We start from the raw sequence: 20,713 nt of genomic DNA on the forward strand, positions 1-20,713 counted from the left end.
ATATCAAAAAAACTCTTGCAATCCCCTTGTATATTATTAGTTAGCTTATCCACATATTTCATCTTCTCCTCACTTATTGTTTTTTTTACTTATCTTCTGGTGGTTTTTAAAGGCTTTCAAATATTCTGGCCTCCTGCTGATCTTCACTACATTATAGTTTATTTTTGCTTTTACAGTGTCCTGACTTCCATTGTCAGCCATGATTGCCGGTTCCTACCCTCAGTCTGTTTCTTCTCCTTCGGGATGAATTTTTGCTGTGCATCCTGAATTACACACCCTGCCATTGCTGCTCCCTTCTAGGTTCCCCTTTCGATCAACTCTGGCCAGCTGCTCTATCACATCTTTGTAGGTACCTTTACTTAATGCTAATAATGTTACATCCGATTTCAGCTTCTCCCTCTCAAACTGCAGGATGAATTCTTTCATATTGTGATCACTGCCCCCTAGGGGTTCCTTCACCTTCTGCCTCTTTCCACATCATTAAATTCAGAATTGCCTATTCCCTTGTGAGTTGTACCCCAAACTGTGCCAAAAAATTTCATAAGCATTCCACTAATTCCTTTTCATGAAATTCACTACCAACCTGATTTTCCCAGTCCACCTGCACTTTGAAATCCCCTATGATTATTATAACACTGTATTTCTTACATGTCTTTCCTATTCCCTGATTTACTTTCTGTCCCACATCATGACTATTGCTAGGAGGTCTGTAGACAACTCCCATCAGAGTCTTTTTCGGGTTTATGGTTCCTCAATTCTAACCACAAAGATTCTGTGCCTTCTGACCCTATGTTCTTGTTATTGATTTAATTTCATTTTTTAGTAACAAGGATACCCTGCGCTCCCTGCCCATACCATCAGAGGCTGACAGATTCTTTGATAGAACCTTTTAAAAATCATTAATTTTTTTGACTATTCTAAGAATAGCAGGTTTTGATTTCAAGTTTGTGACCACAGTGTGGCATGATAACGTCTGTACCTGACATTACACCTTTACTATACTTCATAAAACTTCTCTAGCTGAACAAGTCTTTGTCATCTGACCTTATAACATTTTACATGGCTTGTCATACTTCATTTTTTAGTGCTCCTGTGAAGCACATTTTGGGATGTTTCATTGTCATAAAGACGCACATAAACTGTATAATATACTATATAGGTAAAAACAATGACTGCAGATGCTGGAAACCAGATTCTGGATTAGTGGTGCTGGCAGAGCACAGCAGTTCAGGCAGCATCTGAGGAGCAGTAAAATCGACGTTTCAGGCAAAAACTCTTCATCAGGAATAAAGGCAGTGAGCCTGAAGCGTGGAGGGATAAGCTAGAGGAGGATGGGGGTGGGGATCATCTAGCTTATCTCTCCACGCTTCAGGCTCTCTGCCTTTATTCCTGATAAAGGGCTTTTGCCTGAAACGTCGATTTTACTGCTCCTTGGATGCTGCCTGAACTGCTGTGCTCTTCCAGCACCACTAATCCAGAATATATTATATAGCCTAATTTTCAAATGAACTAGTCAGTATGTTGCTTGCAACTATTATGTGTGAATAATAACTGTTTGGAAAGACAATAGATCCCTTTTTATTTTTGTGGTTTGTTTCCAGGCTGATCGCTTTTTACATACTCGATTTAAAGCAATGGAAAAGGATTCGATGAATTCATCCCACCCTCTCTCGACTCCAGTTAAAACTGCCGAACAAATTGAGGAAATGTTTGATTCAATTTCATATGAAAAGGTACGTGTGTAAAGACCATATTTAAAAAATATTTATGTTGCACATAAATGTGGGTTTGCCTACTGATGACAATTGTAGTTCTAATTCTGTGACTGTCCCCATGTACCCATGCATGTGTACATGTATAACACCCTATTGTGGCTGGGTATTCAATGGAAATGGAATCAAAGCTTCTCCAAAGGCAGGAGAAATGATTAAAAGAATAATGCCATCACCACCTTTCAGTTGTCCACATATTCAGGTGAGTGCTTGAATTAACCTCAAATAAGTAACCTCACCTTGCCATGTGTTTCCGATGTGGTCCTCACATCCTTGTTCCAGCTATTTAGAGGGGTAGCCCTACCATTTGACCTGGATTCTTTCCCATCTGTGTCCAGATAGCCAAGGAACTAGTACCTGATAGCAGGATGTCAGAGCTCCACAAGCAGCTTCAACCACTCTCTTGACTCTGAAAAGTAAGCTCTATCAGCCTGTGGTTATGCCCTCTGGATGTGGGGAATTGGTTCAGTTTCATCTGAAGTCTTGAAGAACTGTATTCCAAATTGGGCAAACAAAAAAATCCAAATAGTTAAGTAGATTTGGAAAATCTTAAATCTGAGGTATTCTTGTGGCATTAATCTGAGCAGCTAAAATAAAAGCAATCTGTCCTTGTTGATCTTTGTCTCTTTCATCTCTGTTCGCCCTGCCTTTCAAAATTTTCCTTTTTAAAGTACTTTATCCTTGAAGTTTTGGCCTGAACAGTGCACCTGAAACTATTAATTAGGTGTTTGTCACCTTTGCACGCAACTTTTCCAATAATCGTAACCAAACACTAACCTCCTGGGTTCATTGCATGGGTTTAAACACAAATCACTGCTGTGTGCACTCAGACAAATAGGATTTTATTCAGACCAATCAGTTCAGTCTGGCAGCTGGCACTCTGTTCAGCAATACAGCAATTTTAAACTTCTTTTTCTGATTTTCAAATTCTTTTGTATCATTGACAACCTTAATCTTTGTATACTCCTCATCTCAACATCCCATTCAGTTTTGCATCTCTGCTTGTAGTTTTTGGCTTAGTCAGTAGCAGTAAATTAGTCTTTGAGAAAGAGGGTTGTGAGGTTAAGCCCAATACCGGGGCTACCGCATACAATGCACATTTTCTTGCTTGACACTGAAGTGTCGTAATAAGGGGTATTACATTGTCTGATGTATGAAATTGAAACTGAGGCTCTTTCTTTCTATTCAAGTGTAGAAGATCCCAAGCAATATTAAAGAGCAGCTGAGAATCTTCTGATATCCTAGTGAAAGTTTGCACTTGACCATAAAATGCAGGATCCTGATGAAGGGCTTTTGCCCGAAATGTCGATTTTCCTGCTCCTTGGATGCTGTCTGACCTGCTGTGCTTTTCCAGGACCACTCTAATTTAGACTCTGATTTCCAGCATCTGCAGTCCACACTTTTGGCATAAAACACAGGAGCCATGCAGCCCATTGAGTGCTTTGCCATTCAATGCAATTGAGGCTGTTTGAGACATGATAATCCTCAATTCTACTTTCTTGTCTTCTCCCCTTACCTCAGTGGGTTGAGGAGTGGCAGGTGGAGTTTACTTTGGATAAATGAAAGGTATTGCATTTTGATAAAACAAACAAGGGCAGGACTTATACAATTAATGGCAGCGCTCTGGGTAGTGTTGTAGGACAGAGAGACCGAGGGGTTCAGGTTCATAATTCTTTGAAATTTGCATCACAGGTAGAGAGAGTGGTTAAGAAGGTGTTTACCACACTTGCCTTCATTGCTCAGACCTTTGAGTATAGGAATTGGGACGTCATGTTGAAAATGTACAGGATGTTGGTAAGACCTGTTCTGGAGTACTATGTGTAGTTCTGGTTGTCCTCTATAGGAAGGCTTCAGAAAAGGTTTACCAGGATGTTGCTGGGAATGTAGCATTTGATTCATAAGGAGAAGCTAGATAATCTGGAACCTTTTTCACTGGAGCGTAGGTGGTTGAGGGGTGGTCTTATAGAGTTTAATAAAATCATGAGGGGTACAGATAAGGTGAATAGCAAAGGTCTTATCCCTAAGGTGGGGAGCTCAAAACTAAGGGGCATATTTTTAAGTTAAGAAAAAAAATTTTAAAAGGGCATGAAGAACAGCATTTTTTACACAGAGTGATTAGTATGTGGAATAAATTATAAGATGAAGTGTGTATTCAGGTACAGTTCCAACATTTAAAAGACATTTGGATAAATACATGAATAGAAAAGATTTGGAGGGTTATGGGCCAAATGCAGAAGGGTGGGACGGGTTTAGTTTCGGAACATGGTCAGCATGGACTGGTTGGACCAAAGGCTCTGTTTTCAAGCTGTATGACTTTATGACTCTGGATTTCTTTACTGATAAATAAAGCTTACCTCAGCCTTGGATATAATGAAGAACCCAGTTTTGACAACCCTATACTATAAAGGATTCCACAAATTAACTGCCCTCTGAGAGAAAAAAATCCTCCTTGAATTGGCCACAAATAAGTAACCTCACCTTGATGTGTGACCCCTTACTCTGAGATTATGCCCTCTGGTCTTAGATTCTCCCACAAGGGAAAAGACCTCTCTGCATTTGCCCAGTCAAGTCCGCATGTTTCAATGAGGTCACCTCTCATTCTTTAACTCCAGTGCGTACAAGGGCTCAAAGTACTCAACCTCTCCTCGTAAGATAGTTGCTCCATATGTGGGATCAACCTGCTGACCCTTCTCTAGACTTCCTCCAATGTCAGTATCCCTTTCCATAAATAAAGGGACCAAAACTGTTCACAGTACTCCAGCTGGGGTCTGACTAGCACTTTGTATAGATTCAGTCAAACTTCTCAAAAAACAACCTAGTCATTCATCTACAATTTGGACTTTAATGAAGATTCCCACATTTGAACTTTCTTGGCTTGAAATACTTATTGCTCGACCTGTCTCCAAAGTTAAAGTAATCCTTAAAATGCACTACTTGAAATGCATTGACACCTAAACAACATGTATGATTAGTCTAACATCAATTGTGAATCCTGTTGCACTTGTTACTGGCTCAATGTGTTCCTGAGGTCAACCCTTGGAATGCACCGTCATGTGTGAGTTTGTTTAAAATGAGACGTTGGCCTGAATGCCTCTCAGGCTAACCGGGATAACTGGTCAAAAAGCCAAAGCAATGTTTACCGATCGCTCACACACATGGTCTCGGACAATGACATTTTAACAAATGTAGATCCTTCATATTTGCATACGGCCAAAGAAATTATGTATTGGCATCAATTGTTAAATTGTAATTTGATATACTTATAAATTATTACATCTCTCCAATTAATCTGGTACAGAATTTGCTTGTTTGAGTAAACCTTTTCAAACCATGTGAAGTGTCTTTGGGCTTAGATTACAACCTTAGGCTACACAGTTTGAAGTCACTGCCATCTACTTGGACAGAGCTTTAAAAATTTGTTCTAGTTGATATTAATAACAGTTGAAGTGTTAGCTTTGCTTTTCACCATTAATGAGTGCAAAAGCTCTATTCTGTTTAAGGTTCTGTATAGTGACCGACCTTTCAATTCCCCAGTGCTGGTAAGTGAGAAAGGTGAAATCCCCGTCTGATGGAATTGAAAGGTCAGCAGGATGCCTGCCTGCTTTAGTGAGGAAATGTGATCTCTTGTTTCTTTCTCTCTCCTCCCACTGTGGGTATCCTGACAAGTCCAGATCACCTTATTCATAAATACCGGCAATAGGAGAGTTGTAGAAAATAAAATAAAATATATTTTTATTTCTTACTTCTCTCTCTAATTTTCTTTCTACTTGCTAATCATTTTTTTCTGGGTGCAGTCAGTTGCCCTTAAGTATGTTTCCTGCTTAGTCTTAATAAACATTTTCTTGGTGACTTTGACATATCCTTACACATTCACCTTCCAGAATGGGGCATTGAACAGTACTTTTCAATTAATTATATATTGATGTAGGCTTTCAAATCCTACATTTAATGTAGAACTCTATAAACCTTATAATTTAAAAACAAGTGTGGTTATTGGACAATAATACCCTTTTGTCGCGTATTTCTCCCATAAACGTATAAAGTAGTTGCAATTAATTCTGAGCAACTCTGACATTATTCCTACAGCTCATGGAAATGTTAATTGGCAATTGCTTCATCAACAATATATTAGTTGGGTATTTTTAACATACAAATTGTACTTTCACAGCAACATATGAAAATACAGCAAATCTAACTATGTCTGCATAGTCCCTCCCTCTTGCAATTTTAGCATTTCTCACCTAGTGCATGATATGAAGGCAGACAGAGCCTCTGTTAAATGTCTCATTTTCTGGTAATGCATCAAAGTGCTAGGCTTATTTCTGTACTCGGTTTTGTGGAGTGTGACTTCTGTCCAATGTTACAGTGATCATGAAGATGAATAATTCACTGAAAACAGATTAATTTTCCAGTAGGTGAATGGACAAATTGCAGGACAAGATTTCATATTTTATTGTAGCTAGCAAACTAAAATCCAATGCAACTGAAACATGCTTTAAGAATCTTTTTACTTTATGCCACATTTCCGCATTTATGTAGCAATATAAGATTAAGTCCCCATTTTTTTCTATGCTTTAGAAATCCATGACTAAATGGTAACTTTTCAGAAGGCTCACTTCTCCCTGATATACTGGGCCAAATCAAGGGTCTTTCAAATATCATTCCATTCAATCAGAACATCCCAGAATTAACTTCACTAGCAAGACCCACAATGGCTTAGCCCTATTCCAGAAATATTCAGAAGTATCCATCTGTTCCTTTACTGTCAAAACAAAATTCGCTTTTCCCAGCATTCTGCATAGACATTAGCCCAATAAAAGTTAATCCTGTTCTTTGCAATAAGAACTGCTATCTCTCAACAAGTAGCAATTCCATTGTTTGAGTATCTCTCTCTTATTTTCTCTTTCTTACTCTGTATCTCTCTCTCTCTCTCACGACAATGCAGCTGCCCCTTTTTCTATGTTAAGATGTAAAATCTCTCACTTGGTGTTGCATTTTCTTTAGGATAGAAGCACGAACCTTTTAGTCATGTGGGCCTGTCTTCAGGTAGACTTTTATTGTTGGACCAGTATCCCTAGTAACCATCTTTTAAAGGAATAATTTTAAAAACACAAGCAAGGTCTTGTAAAGCCCTGCATTAGTTACGCTAAAGAGGACATTTAAGCTAATGACAAGTACTAATGACTACTAAGTCAATACTTTCCAACTAAATCCATTTTGAGATTTGAAAATGGTCATGACTCCTCAGGCCGTGGGGTGAGGAGGAGAGGACCAGTGAGAATAGAGAGAGGAGGGTTCACAATTGCTGCCTTGAAACTTGTGACCCTAAAATTTGAGCTTATGACCACATTTGGTGTCCTGACCTCCACTTTGGGAAGCGCTGCAGTGAGAGCTGACTCTGTACATTTGAAAATACAGAAATAAGTTAAAGAAATAGCAAATGCCTTTACCATAGCTTTCATTCATATGTGCAAAGAGCAAAATGTGCAAAATGACTGCAGAAGGTAAATGTGACTGTCCCGATCCATAAAAGGAGGCCAGAATAAACTCAGAAATTATAATCCAGCTAGGAATTATTTCCCTCAGTTGGTTAGTTCAGTTGGCTGGATAGCTGGCTTTTAATGCGGAGTGATACCAACAGCTTCAGTTCAGTTCCTGCACTGGCTGAAGTTACCATGAAGGTCTCTCCTTTCACCTGAGTTGTATAGACCATCATGTTGAACTACCACCACCACCACTTTAACGAAAGGGCAGTCCCATCGTTCTGTAGAGCGATGGCAATTTTTTTGAGTTCTGTAATTTTTATTGTAAGGTGAGATGACTAAGGAACTATGGTGGGTGTAACTTACATGCATTTCAAGATGTATTTAATTATATTTGGTAATGATAATGGCGCAGAATATTGACAAGAATTGTGCCACATGGATATGAAAATGTTTCGAGGACAGAAAACATGTTACAGCACTGCAACAATCTATCAAGAATGACAACTGTGGTGGTTAACAAGAGTCTACGTTCCTTATTTATTATGTACATAAGTAACTTGGACTTGGAAATTCAGGGAAACAATATTTCAATTTTGTGATATCACAGCATTTGTGATTTTGTGATAAAAATAGAGTGGAGAACACTGAATATTAAGTAATTCATATGAAAGTTAGAATGAGAAAATGAAATAATTATTTAAGCATTTAAATTTAAGAAGAAATTAATAATTGTTTTTGCTGGTTAGTTGAACAACATTTTTAAGGCATTAATTTAAAAGCATTATCAAATAGATTAGGAGGAGTTTTTTTATTCTTTCATGAATTATGAGCATCACTAGTTGGACCAGCATTCATTACCTGCCCTAATTGTCCTACACAAGGTGGTTGTAAGCTCCCACATCGGTCTATAGCGTAGGTGTCCCCATAGTGCTGGCAGGGAGAGAGTGCCAGGATTTTTACTCAATGTCAGTGAAGGAATAACGATATAATTCCAAGTCAGGATGGTGAATGGTTCAGAGGGGAATTTACAGGTAGTGATGTTCCCATGTATCCATTGCTCTTGCTCTTCTAGATGGTCATGGTCATAGGTTTGGAAGGTGCTGTTGAATGAATTGTAGTGAGTTCCGGTGGTGTATCTTGCAGATGGTACACACTGCTTTCTGTCAATACCACTTGATGCCTTTATCATCTATACATTTAAAGATTTCATTCTTAAACCATTCAATGACTTGGCCACCATAGCCTCCTCATAGAGAATACTACAGTCTGACCAACTTTTGAGTGAAAAAGTGTTTCTTCATCTCACTCCTAAATGGTTTACCTTGAATCCTGGCACTCTGTCTCCTGGTTCAAGGTTCCCAGTCAGGAAAAGCCTCTTCCCTGCTTCTTTCTGTCTAGCCCTGATAGAATTTTATGTTGCAATCAGATCTCCTCTCATTCTTCTAAACTTTGATTCATCTAGGCTTGTTTTCAATAATCTCTCCCAATCTGACAATCCTGTCATTTCTGGTATCAGCATAGTAAATCTTTTCTGCACTCCTTGTCTGGTAAGTATATTGTTTCTTAGGTAGGGAGACCAGAACTGCACCCAATATTCCAGGTTTAGTCTCACCAACACCCTGTATAACCTCAGTAAGACATCCCTATTTCTGAACTCAAATTATTTTGCCATGAAAACTAATATACCATTTGCCTTTGTAATTGCTTCCTGCACATGTCTGTCTGTTTTCATTTGCGTCAAGAGTGTGGTGCTGAAAAACACACCAGGTCAGGTAGCATCTGAGGAGCAGGAGAGTCAACATTTTGGGCACAAGCCCTTCATCAGGAATGGGGCTTTTGCCCGAAACGTCGATTCTCCTGCTCCTTGGAAGCTGTCTGACCTACTGTGCTTTTCAGCACCACATTCTTGACGCTAATCTCCAGCATCTGCAGTCCTCACTTTTTGCCCTGTATATTTTCATTGACTGCTGTTACTGTACATTAAATATAGATAGTTGATGGACTGAAGACACTGTATATTATAAAGAGAGAGGGACACCTTTAGAAGAGCAGACCCCTATAATTGAAAATATTCATACATTCAGCTCAGGAGCGAATGGTGATTATCTAAAAAATCTAAATAATGCAGACTACAAACAAAGAGAAGGCAAAATGGGTAACTTTTACACCAGAATGTCACATTTTGTGATGTCATATTGCTGTCTTAAAGCTGCAGGCTTCTATGGTCTGGAATATGCACTATAATACAACACCCTGTTTATATCTACTTATCCTTGTAATGGAAGGCTGATGTTGTGCTATAAAGTCATAAGGGTTTTCTATTTTGGGGAGCAGATGTGCTTCTGTTTCTGAACTTATTTGTGAAGTTAAGGTCCATTCCAGCAGTTGTGTTCCATCAGCTATTGACCCAAATTTCTTTGTTGGTGTTGGAGTAGAACGAGAGGGTATGATGAGTGGGGGTGGGATAGAATTAAAGCTTGAATAAGAAGATATTTAAGACAATTGGAAACACTTCATTAAGATGAAGGCAAACCTAAAGGGACGTGTCTTCAACTTGTGAAGTCAAAAAGTACATGACGCCATTGGGATTTTGCTTAACAGCTTGGCCTCCCAACTTTACTGACTGATACATCTAGTCGGCAGTTGGGTGAGCAAGTTCCTGCTGCAGGCTAGGAAAAAGGTAAGACTGTAGTTTACCTTTTGTAGTTTACTGTCATGAATCTGTGTTTCTACTTTGCCATTCACTCTGAGATCTGGGTTAACGCAATTGATGACTGTCCTTATGTAGAGAAAGATCTAAAACTGTAACTGGCCAATTTGCATTGCGTAAGAAAGTGGCCCTTAAGTCCAGAACTCAATTTCAGGAATGATTTTATTATTTTCTTTTCTTGCTATCAATTGTGACATCTGTTTTTAGAGGAGCAGGAACATATATGTCCTCAAGGACCCTATAATTGAAAATATTTGTACATTCAGAGCAGGAGGAAATGGTGATTACCTAAAAAAATCCAATACAGACTAAAAACAATTTGCATTTCAAAAAAGACTTCTGAAATTAACAATATTCTGTCTTCTCCTTTAGGGGGCTTCCATTCTTTTGATGTTGAAGGACTTTCTTAGTGAAACAGTTTTCCAGCAAGGAATTAAGAGATACTTAAATGAACATAAGTATCAGAATACGAAAAATGAAGATTTGTGGAACAGTATTGCAAAAGTATGTATCATCACGTTAATACTTATTGTAAATCTAGAATCATTATTTTGATCTTCTTAGATACAATAGTAGATATTCACATGAGAGAATAGCCCAGAATTTGCTCCCAAAGTAGTGGCGAATTCAGGGATCCTCCCCATGTTTTAGATTTTACAGCTTGTAGGGGATATTAATAAATTACAAATCAATTAATTTACAAATATGAACAATTGATGCTGCTGATGTTACCCTCGCTAAAATGTTAAGCTGCCTTAATGTTCTTAATGAGTTTTATGGAATTGCTTCATAAACTCACTGCCAAACGTTAGTTTTGTCTCATAACACCTTAAGTATGTTTTAATGAAATGTGTATTTCTACCATACCAATCACACTGTATGGCCCAGAAAATGAAATAATGTGAAATATGGAGTCTCACTCCTGGTAAATTGTTGATGATAAATATTTGACCTATTTTCTGATGGCATTTCTGTTCCATCACTAAGAATGTCTACTTCCATCTCCAAAACTACCCCTAATTGGTATGCTGTTGGCTTATCTTCCACTGGAGTCTTTATCTATGCCTTAGTTACCTTTCCATTTAGTTTTTTCATGCTGGTTCCCCAGCTTCTAGCCCATATGAATTTGAACTTATCTAAAACATTTCATCCAGTTTCCTAAGTACCATTCACCCATTCCCACTTTGCTTCCTGACCTACACTGCCTCCTAGTTTATTAATGCCTATATTTTAAAATTCTCAATACCACTACCTCCCCATCTATATTACCTTCCACATCCCTGTAAACCCATTTTCTGCCTCCTCTAGTCCAGGTTTCTTTATGGATTTTCTGTTTCTTCCCTTGTACATTGTGTGACTTCAGCTGTGTAGGCCCGAAGGTCCAGAATTCTCTTCCTACATGTTGGAAATCTATCTACTCCTTCCTTTTTAAGATGGTCCTTGATCTTATCTCTTCGATTGAGATTTGGACCGTCTGTTTTAATAACTCTTTTGAAATATTTGATGGCTTGGAGGTGCCAGTGATGGACTGGAGTGGACAAAGTTAAAAATCACACAACAACAAGTGATAGTCCAACAAGTTTATGGGCTGCACAGTGGCAATGGATGGCACGGTGGTTAACACTGCTGCCTCGTAGCGCCAGAGACCTGGGTTCAATTCCCGCCTCAGACAACTGTCTGTGTGGAGTTTGCACATTCTCCCCGTGCCTATGTGGGTTTCCTCTGGATGCTCTGGTTTCCTCCCACAGTCCAAAGATGTGCAGGTCAGGTGAATTGGCCATGCCAAATTGTCCATAGTGTTAGGTGTAGGGGAATGGGTCTGGGTGGGTTGCTCTTCGGAGGGTCGGTGTGGACTTGTTGGGATGAAGGGCCTGTTTCCACACTGTAAGTAATCTAATCAAAGTTTATTTGGAAACACTAGTGCTTTCAAATAAACCTGTTGGACTATCACCTGATGTTGTGAAATATTTGAAATTAGTTATGAGATGACATGGGTGGTTTAACAATATTAACAGCATCTAATAAATGTAACTTATTAGATATTTCCAAAATGTTAAAAGTAATGTAGAAAAGGATTTTGTCTTATATCCAATCCTTCTCACTTTCATAATACGGTATTTCTTTCTGTTTTTATATATTTGATTTGACATATTCATCCTCTTTAATTTACCTTCCTGTTCTTTATTTCTAAAACCATGAATCTTCTTAATTAAGAATAAATGTTGCTGGTCTTGAAGGTTCCAGATCCCCCATTATCATTTTGTATTGTACAAATTACAGGAATAAAATCTTTGGGTGGGGAAAGAAAGTCTTACTGTTGAAACACACCTTAAGATGCCCTGATTCAGTAAATTCTGGGCCAATGTTTAATCTAAATGATTGTAGCTTGGAATTAAACCATGTCTGCATATGACTGCTCATGGTGCTTGCTGCAGAGTTTGGTAAAATAGAAGGATTTTTTTAACCTCAGAGGTTATAAAGTTGTAGACAGAATTAAAAAACTGTCTCTAATGGTTGGTGATGGTGAGAAGATAAGTAGGGTATAATAATCAATCTAATTTACAGCATCAAATATTCCAGTACTTTCTCAATAGTGGTGTGAATTAATTACATTAATATGGTCCCTTACAAGCTTCGGCCATGTCAAAAGTTTTCATGTAAAAGTGATAATATTTTGCAGTTGTTGATTGTTAGAATGGCCACCAGCGTAGCCACCAATATAAGGCCACACAAACCAATTTGCTGATAGTAGAGGATTAAATGGCACATAGGGCGTGAAGGATATCTTCTTTGCTACACCTTGGATGGCGTATTTGAATCTTCATGGACAGACAGAATCTCTCTTTAGTGTCCCACCTGACAGATGACAAACAAAGCAACCTCTCTGTCCAGTGCACAAAAATGTGGTATTAGGTTAAAGTACCAATAACTTGCATGATTCTTGATTAACAAGGGGTGCAGTGGGATACCGGGACAGGCAGTAAGTGGCGTTGAGGCCAACTCCAGATCAGCTTTACTCTTATTGAATGGCAAAGCAAGGTAAAGGGGCCAAATGGCCAACGCCTGCTTTAAGTTCAAATGTTCATATGACTCTTAGAGTGAGAGGGTATGACACCTATCTATTTTTGACAATCTATCCAATCAAAACTTTGAATTCAGTCCAAGGCTTTTGTGGGGTGCCTGAGAATTGTTCTGTTCTTGAATATTCTAATTTCACCCACATTTAGTAGTTCAGAAAATAAACACTGTACCAATCATTTGTAAGAGAATTGGAGGAGTGTTATGTTTTGTCATCTGTCTTGCATAAATGCCTTGTGGTTCATGCGTTCTATTTATACTTAACATTAGTTGAATATTGAAGAGTATAAGACTGCCTTAAGACGGTTGTCTAGTAAAAGTTCAACTGTTAACCAGCTCAGCAGATCCAGATAAATTGTTTGAGTTTAAAGTGCATTTCTCCCCTCAATTTCCTTCTGCTTTACACCATGTGACACCCCCTTTAATATAAAATCAATGCAAAAATTGCAAATGAAAACAATAGAATTTCCTGCATTCCAATTTTCTTGTATCTTTAATTAAACCAGCCACCACTGCAGTGACAGAAAAAAATTTACAATTGCTCAGTACTCCTTGGATAATGGATTTGCCTGGTTACCCTGCCATTCCCTAGCACTCTTCAACAAATCCTGCTGGAAATGCATCTGTGTTTCTGTCACATAACAAAAGTATTGAGTACGTCTGTGAGACTTCCATCTGAAGGAAATAGTCTGCTGATGTTGACTATTTGACTGGTAGCTTGACTGCACTGGTGGGTCCATCAACATAGTCACTGTCTTGCAGCAGGTGACTGATAAGGGACAAAAATGGAGAAAATAGAGTCCAAATGAACATGGGTCTTGCCTCCCAGTTTGCCTTGCTCATTGGGGTCCACAGGGCTAGGATGATCAGTGCAAACCATATAAGGAGCTTTTGTGAATTAGTTATGGTCTGTACAGAAACTAATGAATGGAAGTGGATACCACACAAGTGCTGTTACTCTTAAATACTTGTAAAACAGTTTGAACAGAGGCCTTTTTAATTTATAATTCATTCACAACAGTAGTGAGCACATCAGTGAGAATGCACTGTGATGCCATGATGTTACTAAATTAAGATTTATTTAGCATTATTGTACATTCTCAACAGTAACACTCTTGTTAAATTAACATTATCCAAACGGTACTGTTTTCAAGATATTCAAAATATAGAAATTGAGGGCTCCAATTTTGTTCATTTAACTTATCAAATTAGTTAGTGCTTTTTATTTATGTTTCTCAAATTACAGCTATTTCACCTGTAACTGAGATTAATGCAAGTAATAAGTTAAATTAGTAAAGGCGTCTCTCTCAGTATTGATACTGTATTCTGCCTCTAAATAACTAATCTTTCACCAAGTGATCTCATTGTGCCATAGTCTAATCTCTCAGTACATTGTATTTATTTATTCCACAGGTAAAAAATGTAGATTTCAATGTGAAAGAAATGATGAAAACTTGGACGCTCCAGACAGGGTTCCCTGTGGTCACTGTTAAATTAGACACAACTGCTAATAAAATCCACCTCAGTCAAGAACATTTCCTCAGGATCTCCATTTCACAGGATCCATCATCCTCACCCAATTCCAGGTACAGCTGGTGTAATTCCTAAATATAATTTTATCGTGATAACCAAACATTCAAAGTCTCCTGCCCATGAGGTCCTCATTAGTTTGTGGAAGAAATTTTATTCAGCGTGATTCTAATTCCACTGCTGGTCTAAATTGACCAAACAGACCACTCAACAGAGTGTTTTCTTTGTCAGTGTTTCGTAAAAAGGATCTCTCCACTCTCAATATCATTAACACAACAAAGTAAACCACGTCTGCAAAGACAAGTTGATATGCTTACTCCTCTTCCTCATGACTGTCCATCTGGAAGGTTAGAAAAAGAAGGTTGGCAGCAGAATGAATTATGCACTGCAACCATTCTGTGAAACTCCTGCTCTTGGGTTTGAATGTGATCAGATTAACCAAATCAATGGCTGTTAGTTGGTTGTAGATTAACTAAGTAAAATTGGTCATTGATGAGCTATGCAAAAAGACCTTTCCTCCAGACCAGGCGACATCCTTGTAAATCTCCTCTGCACATTTTCCAATGCTTCTACATCCTTCCCAAAATATGGTAACCAGAACTGTACACAGTATTCCAAGTGTGGCCACACTAACATTTTGTATAGTTGCAGCATAATATTGTGGCTCCGGAACTCAATCTCTCTACTAATGAAACCTAACATACTGTATGTCTTCTTAACAGCACCATCAACCTGGGTGGAAAGTTTCAAGGATCTATGTACATGGACTCCAAGGTCCCTCTGCACATCCACATTACCAAGAATCTTTCCATTGACCCTTCCTGTTATTCTTCCCAAAGTGCATCACCTCACATTTAGCTGCATTTGCCACCTCTCAGCCCAATCCTGCAGTTTATTCAAGTCCCCCTACAATCTGTAACATTCTTCTAAACTGTCCACTACTCCACCAACTTTAGAGTCATCTGCAAATTTACTAACCCATCCACCTATGCCTGCGTCGAAGTCATTTAAAAAATGACAAACAGCAATGGTCCTGAAACAGATCCTTGTGCCACACCACTAGTAACCGGACCATCACCACCCTATCTCCTGCCATTAAACAGATATACACAGAAACACACACGCGCAAAACCCTCCACCACCACCCTGTCTCCTGCCATTAAACTGATATACACAGTTTAACATGAGCACAAAGAGAAAAGCTACCAGGAGCTGCAGACTAATAATGCAGGGCATTCAGAAACCTAGGAGAAAGTGAAGGTCGAGAGTGTAGTGCTGGAAAAGCACAGCAGGTCAGGCAGCATCTGAGGAGCAGGAGAATTGACATTTTGGGCATAAGCCCTTCATCAGGAATGAGGCTTGTGGGTGGGCGGGGCTGAGAGATAAATGGGAGGGGGGGATGGGGTTGGGAGGAAGGTAGCTGAGAATGCGATAGGTGGATGAAAGTGAGGGAGAAGGAGATAGGTCGAAGAGGAGGGTGGAGCGGATAGGTGAGAAAGGTGATGGACAGGTCAGGAGTGCTGGGTTGGAGGTTTGGGACTGGGATAATGTGGGGGGAGGGGAACTGAGGAAACTGATGAAATCTACATTGATCCCATGTGGTTGGAAGGTCCCAAGGCGGAAGATGAGGTGTTCTTCCTCCAGGCATCAGGTGGTAAGGGTTTGGCGATGGCGGATGCCCAGGACCTCCATATCCTTGGCAGAGTGAGAAGGACAGTTGAAGTGTTCAGCCATGGGGAGGTGGGGTTGATTGGTGCAGGTGTCCCAGAGATATTCTCTGAAATGATCCACAAGTTGCTATCCTGTCTCCCAGACGTAGAAGAGATCACATCAGGAGCAACAGATATAGCAGATGACATTGGTGGAGGTACAGGTAAGTTTCTGTCAGATGTGGAAGGATCCTTTGGGGCATTGCACGGAGGTGAGGGGGGACGTGTGGGTGCAGCTTTTGCATTTCCTGCCGTGGCAGGGGAAGGTGCTGGGAGTGGGGTGTAGGCTGGTGGGGGGCATGGATCTGATGAGGGAGTTGGGAAGGGAATGGTCTCTCCGGAATGCTGGTAGGGGTGGTGAGGGAAATATATCTGTGGTGGTGGGGTCCGTTTGTAGGTGGTGGAAGTGGCAGAGGATGTTGCGATGTATATGGAGATTGGTGGGGTGGAAGTTGAGGACCAGAAGGGTCCTGTCCTTGTTGTGTTAAGAGGGGTGGGGTTCAAGGGAGGAGGTGCAGGAAGTGGAGGAGATGCGCTGGAGGTCATCGTCGATCACATGGGAAAGGAAATTGCAATCTTGGAAGAAGGAGGCCATCTGGGATTTCCTAAAGTGGAATTGTTCATCCTGTGAACGGATGCGGCAGAGGTGGAGGAGCTGGGAATAAGGGATAATGTTTTTACAGGAGGTAGGGTGGGAGGAGGTGTAGTCTAGATAGCTGTGGGAGTCCGTGGTTAGTTGGTCACCAAAGATAGGAGATGGAGAGGTCTAGGAAGGGGAGGGAGGTGTCCGAGATGTTCCAGGTGTACTTGAGGTCAGGGTGAAAGGTGTTAGTGAAGGTGATGAACTGTTCAACCTTTTTGTGGGAGCACCTAGTGTGCTTTCTGATTTGGAATCACTAAGCTGCTAAGCTGCAGCATCCACAATGATGAGTTATTTAAGAAGAATTGACTGTCACAGGCTGGATGTAAGTGGAAGGAGCACAATAATTTTTTAAAAATGTCTACAGGAACATTGAGGGGAATCAAAGTGAATTCCTGAGAGTTGTGGTACACCATGGTTTTGTACCAGTCAACTTGAAGGAATCACTGAGTAATTGTTGAGTGGAATTACAAGTAGAACAAAGAGCTCTGCTAAGATTTTCAACTTGAAAGTATAAGTGTTTACAAAATCTAGTCTTAGTCAGTAGTGCTTGAATTGTTTGACTTGTGCAAAGTAAAACCTTTTGTGTAAAACAGTAAATCTGGTTCTTTTAGTTTAAAAACCAATTCTTTTAGTTTATGCATTTCTTCCAATATTACCAAAATGCTACCAATTTTGGGAATTTTAGTCACCATTACTTTGTGGATGACCTATAATATGATTAAGATGGCTATAACTCCAGTTGACACATTTAAGTGAGCTTGACATGCTAAATTTTACAGAATAAATTGTGTTTCACGTAAACATAGGAATACTGACTGACTGGTTTACTGTGTCTCACAATGCAGCCATTTACAGTTCTGACCTCTTCTTTCTCACCCCTCACTAATAAAATCCTTGGCAGATTGATGAAATGAATACCTAATCTTCAATTAAATAAATTCCAGAGACTGAACTACTTCAGTAATCCCACTATTCTCAGCAATTCATCCATTATCATTCACACAGGACATTTTTCCAACTCTCACTTTAAAGTAAAAAAGGTAATCTGCAATTCCCTCTGTATTCAGTACAGCAAAAAGGATTCCCAACACCTAATTAACCCATCACATAATATCCATCTGTTCGAACTTTTCCATCACGATCAAAATTATAATAGATTGTCCAGTTCAACAGAATATAATTACTTCTTCATTTTATAAGCTGTAAACAATGTCTCTCAGTCTGTGTTTCTACAATGATACTTTCTCCAATTAATTTCTGATTGCAAAGATTGATTATCATTTTGGATGCTTTTCTCTGCACTTCCTCAATGGTTTCTATCAGAACTGAACACAATGTTCTCAAATGTACCAAGATCTTCTACAGCTTGATGCAATGATGTAACTTTCATTTTCACTGCCCTAACCTGAAATCTAAATTGCCTTTTCAATGGGCTCATCACACCTATTTGTGGACTTTCAGTGATTTATTAACCACAGTCCTTGGTTTCCTGCTTGCTCTTTAACTTCATTGATGTCCCCATGATGTATAATGTTTTCACAACCAGCTCCACTTAGTCGCATTAAGGGGCATTAACCAACAGGGGCTGTGAAGACATTAATCGCAGTTGCTAGTTTCAACATTTTGTCACTGAACTTGTCAAAATATTCAAAAAGTCATAATCAAAGTCTTTAGATCACTTGTGGAATTCAGAGAACAGATGATGTAAATTTTAATGAAACATTTCCAGATATAAACAAAGGGTAGATTTTCTGTTAGGTAATTAGCCAGAATGCAATGATTCTTCCTGCACTTTCAGAATGACTTTGCAAAAGTGACTAGCAGATTACAAGATGTCAAGTCATGGTGTATTAAGTGGCAGTAATAAGACATTTACATTAGTATTACAGTGAACGCAAGACATACCTATTTTCAATTTGCGTCTACCCTTAGGTTAAATATTGCCCTGCAAGAAGCTAGATGTATAAGGTAAATGTATTCCTGCAAGAGGCCAAGAAACAGGTTCAGGATGATGGGATGGAATTTGCAGTTAGGTTGTTTGAACTTTAAAGGCCAGTAAAGCAGAGGGCATCAAGAAACACTTTTACACATGTATACCATAAGACCATTAGACATAGGAGTAGAAGCAAGGCCATATGGCCCATCAAGTCCACTCTGTCATTTAATCATGGCTCATGGGCATTTCAGTTCCACTTACCTGCACTCTCCCCGTAGCCCTTTATTCCTTGTGAGATCAAAAATTTATCAATCTTTGCCTTGAAGACACCCAATGTCCCGGCCTTCACTGTGCTCCATGGCAATGAATTCCACAGGCCCACCACTCTCTGGCTGAAGAAATGTCTCCTCATTTCTGTTCTAAATTGATCCCCTCTAATTTTAAGGCTGTACTCACGGGTCCTAATCCCCCTGCCTAATGGAAACAACTTCCCAGCATCCACCTTTTCTAAGCCAGGCATTATCTTATAAGTTTCAATTAGATCTCCCCTCAACCTTCTAAACTCGAAGGAGTACAATCCCAGGATCCTCAGTCCTTCATCATATGTTAAGCCTACCATTCCATGGATCATCTGTGTGAATCTCTGCTGGACACGCTCCAGTGCCAGTATGTCCTTCCTGAGGTGTGGACACAGTATTCTAAATGGGGGCCTAACCTACAAAGTCTCAGAAGCATGTCACTGCTTTTACATTCCAATCCTCTTGAGATAAATGACAACATTGCATTTGTTTCTTAATCACGGACTCAACCTGCAAATCAATCTTTAGAGAATCCTGGACTAGCACTCCCTGATCCCTTTATACTTTGGCTTTATGAATTTTCTCACAGTTTAAAAAATAGTCCGTGCCTATATTCTTTTTCCAAAGTGCAAGACCTTGTACTTGCTCACATTGAATTTCATCAGCCATTTCCTGGACCACTCTCCTAAACTGTCTACATCTTTTTGCAGCCTCCCCACCTCCTCAGTACTACCTGTCCACCTAACTTCGCATCATCGATGAACTTTGCCAGAATGCCCCCAGTCCCTTCATCCAGATCATTAAAATATAAAGTGAACAGCTGCGAGACTCCACTTGTCACCGGCTGCCATTCTGAAAAAAAAACTTTTATCCAAACTTTCTGCCTTCTGTCAGACAGCCAGTCCCCAATTATGCCAGTAGCTCACCTTGAACACCATGGGCCCTCACCTTACTCAGCAGCCTCCCATGAGGCCTTTTGGAAGTCCAGATAGATAACATCTACTGGGTTTCCCTGATCTAACCTATTTGTTACCTCTTCAAAGAATTTTGACAGGTTTGTCAGGCATGACCTCCCCTTTCTAAATCCATGTTGACTTGTTCTAATCAAACTCTGCACGTCCAAGAATTTAGAAATCTCATCCGTAGTGATGGATTCTAGAATTTTACCTACAACCGAGGTTATGCTAATTGGCCTATAATTTTCCATCTTTTGTCTTGATCCTTTTTTGAACAAAGGGGTTACAACAGCAATTTTCCAATCATGTTATACGTGCTCATTAAAAAGTTAGCTCACCAGAATTAAGTTCCATTTCCCAGCTAAGCTCTCTACATGTGAGCAATTTATGCCTTCAGATTCCTGACTGCCTGACCTGAGTCTGCAGCAGGCAAGGTACTGTGCTTGTTGGACTTTGGAGTCAGTAACTACCGTTTTGTCATCTTTAGAGTGCATTTGTTAATGCTGTGTAATGAGATTGGGTTGTAATAGTCTAACTTGCAAAAGGCACATTAGATGTCTGAGGGGAAGAAGCTAGAGTGCAATTGGCACAGGT

General features: G+C 39.6%; 1 protein-coding gene across 1 annotated transcript in view; it reads left to right on the forward strand.

The window, feature by feature from the left end:
• LOC132823281 (leucyl-cystinyl aminopeptidase-like) overlaps positions 1–20,713 on the forward strand; it is a 116,258-nt gene that overhangs the window by 69,366 nt on the left and 26,179 nt on the right. Inside the window, exons 8-10 of the mRNA XM_060836941.1 lie at positions 1,602–1,733; positions 10,341–10,472; positions 14,460–14,632. Of these exons, the coding sequence (XP_060692924.1) occupies positions 1,602–1,733; positions 10,341–10,472; positions 14,460–14,632 (437 nt within the window). The remainder of the gene's footprint in view (positions 1–1,601; positions 1,734–10,340; positions 10,473–14,459; positions 14,633–20,713) is intronic.

The sequence above is a fragment of the Hemiscyllium ocellatum genome, chromosome 2 (genome assembly GCF_020745735.1).
Source record: "Hemiscyllium ocellatum isolate sHemOce1 chromosome 2, sHemOce1.pat.X.cur, whole genome shotgun sequence".
Lineage (NCBI taxonomy): Eukaryota > Metazoa > Chordata > Chondrichthyes > Orectolobiformes > Hemiscylliidae > Hemiscyllium > Hemiscyllium ocellatum.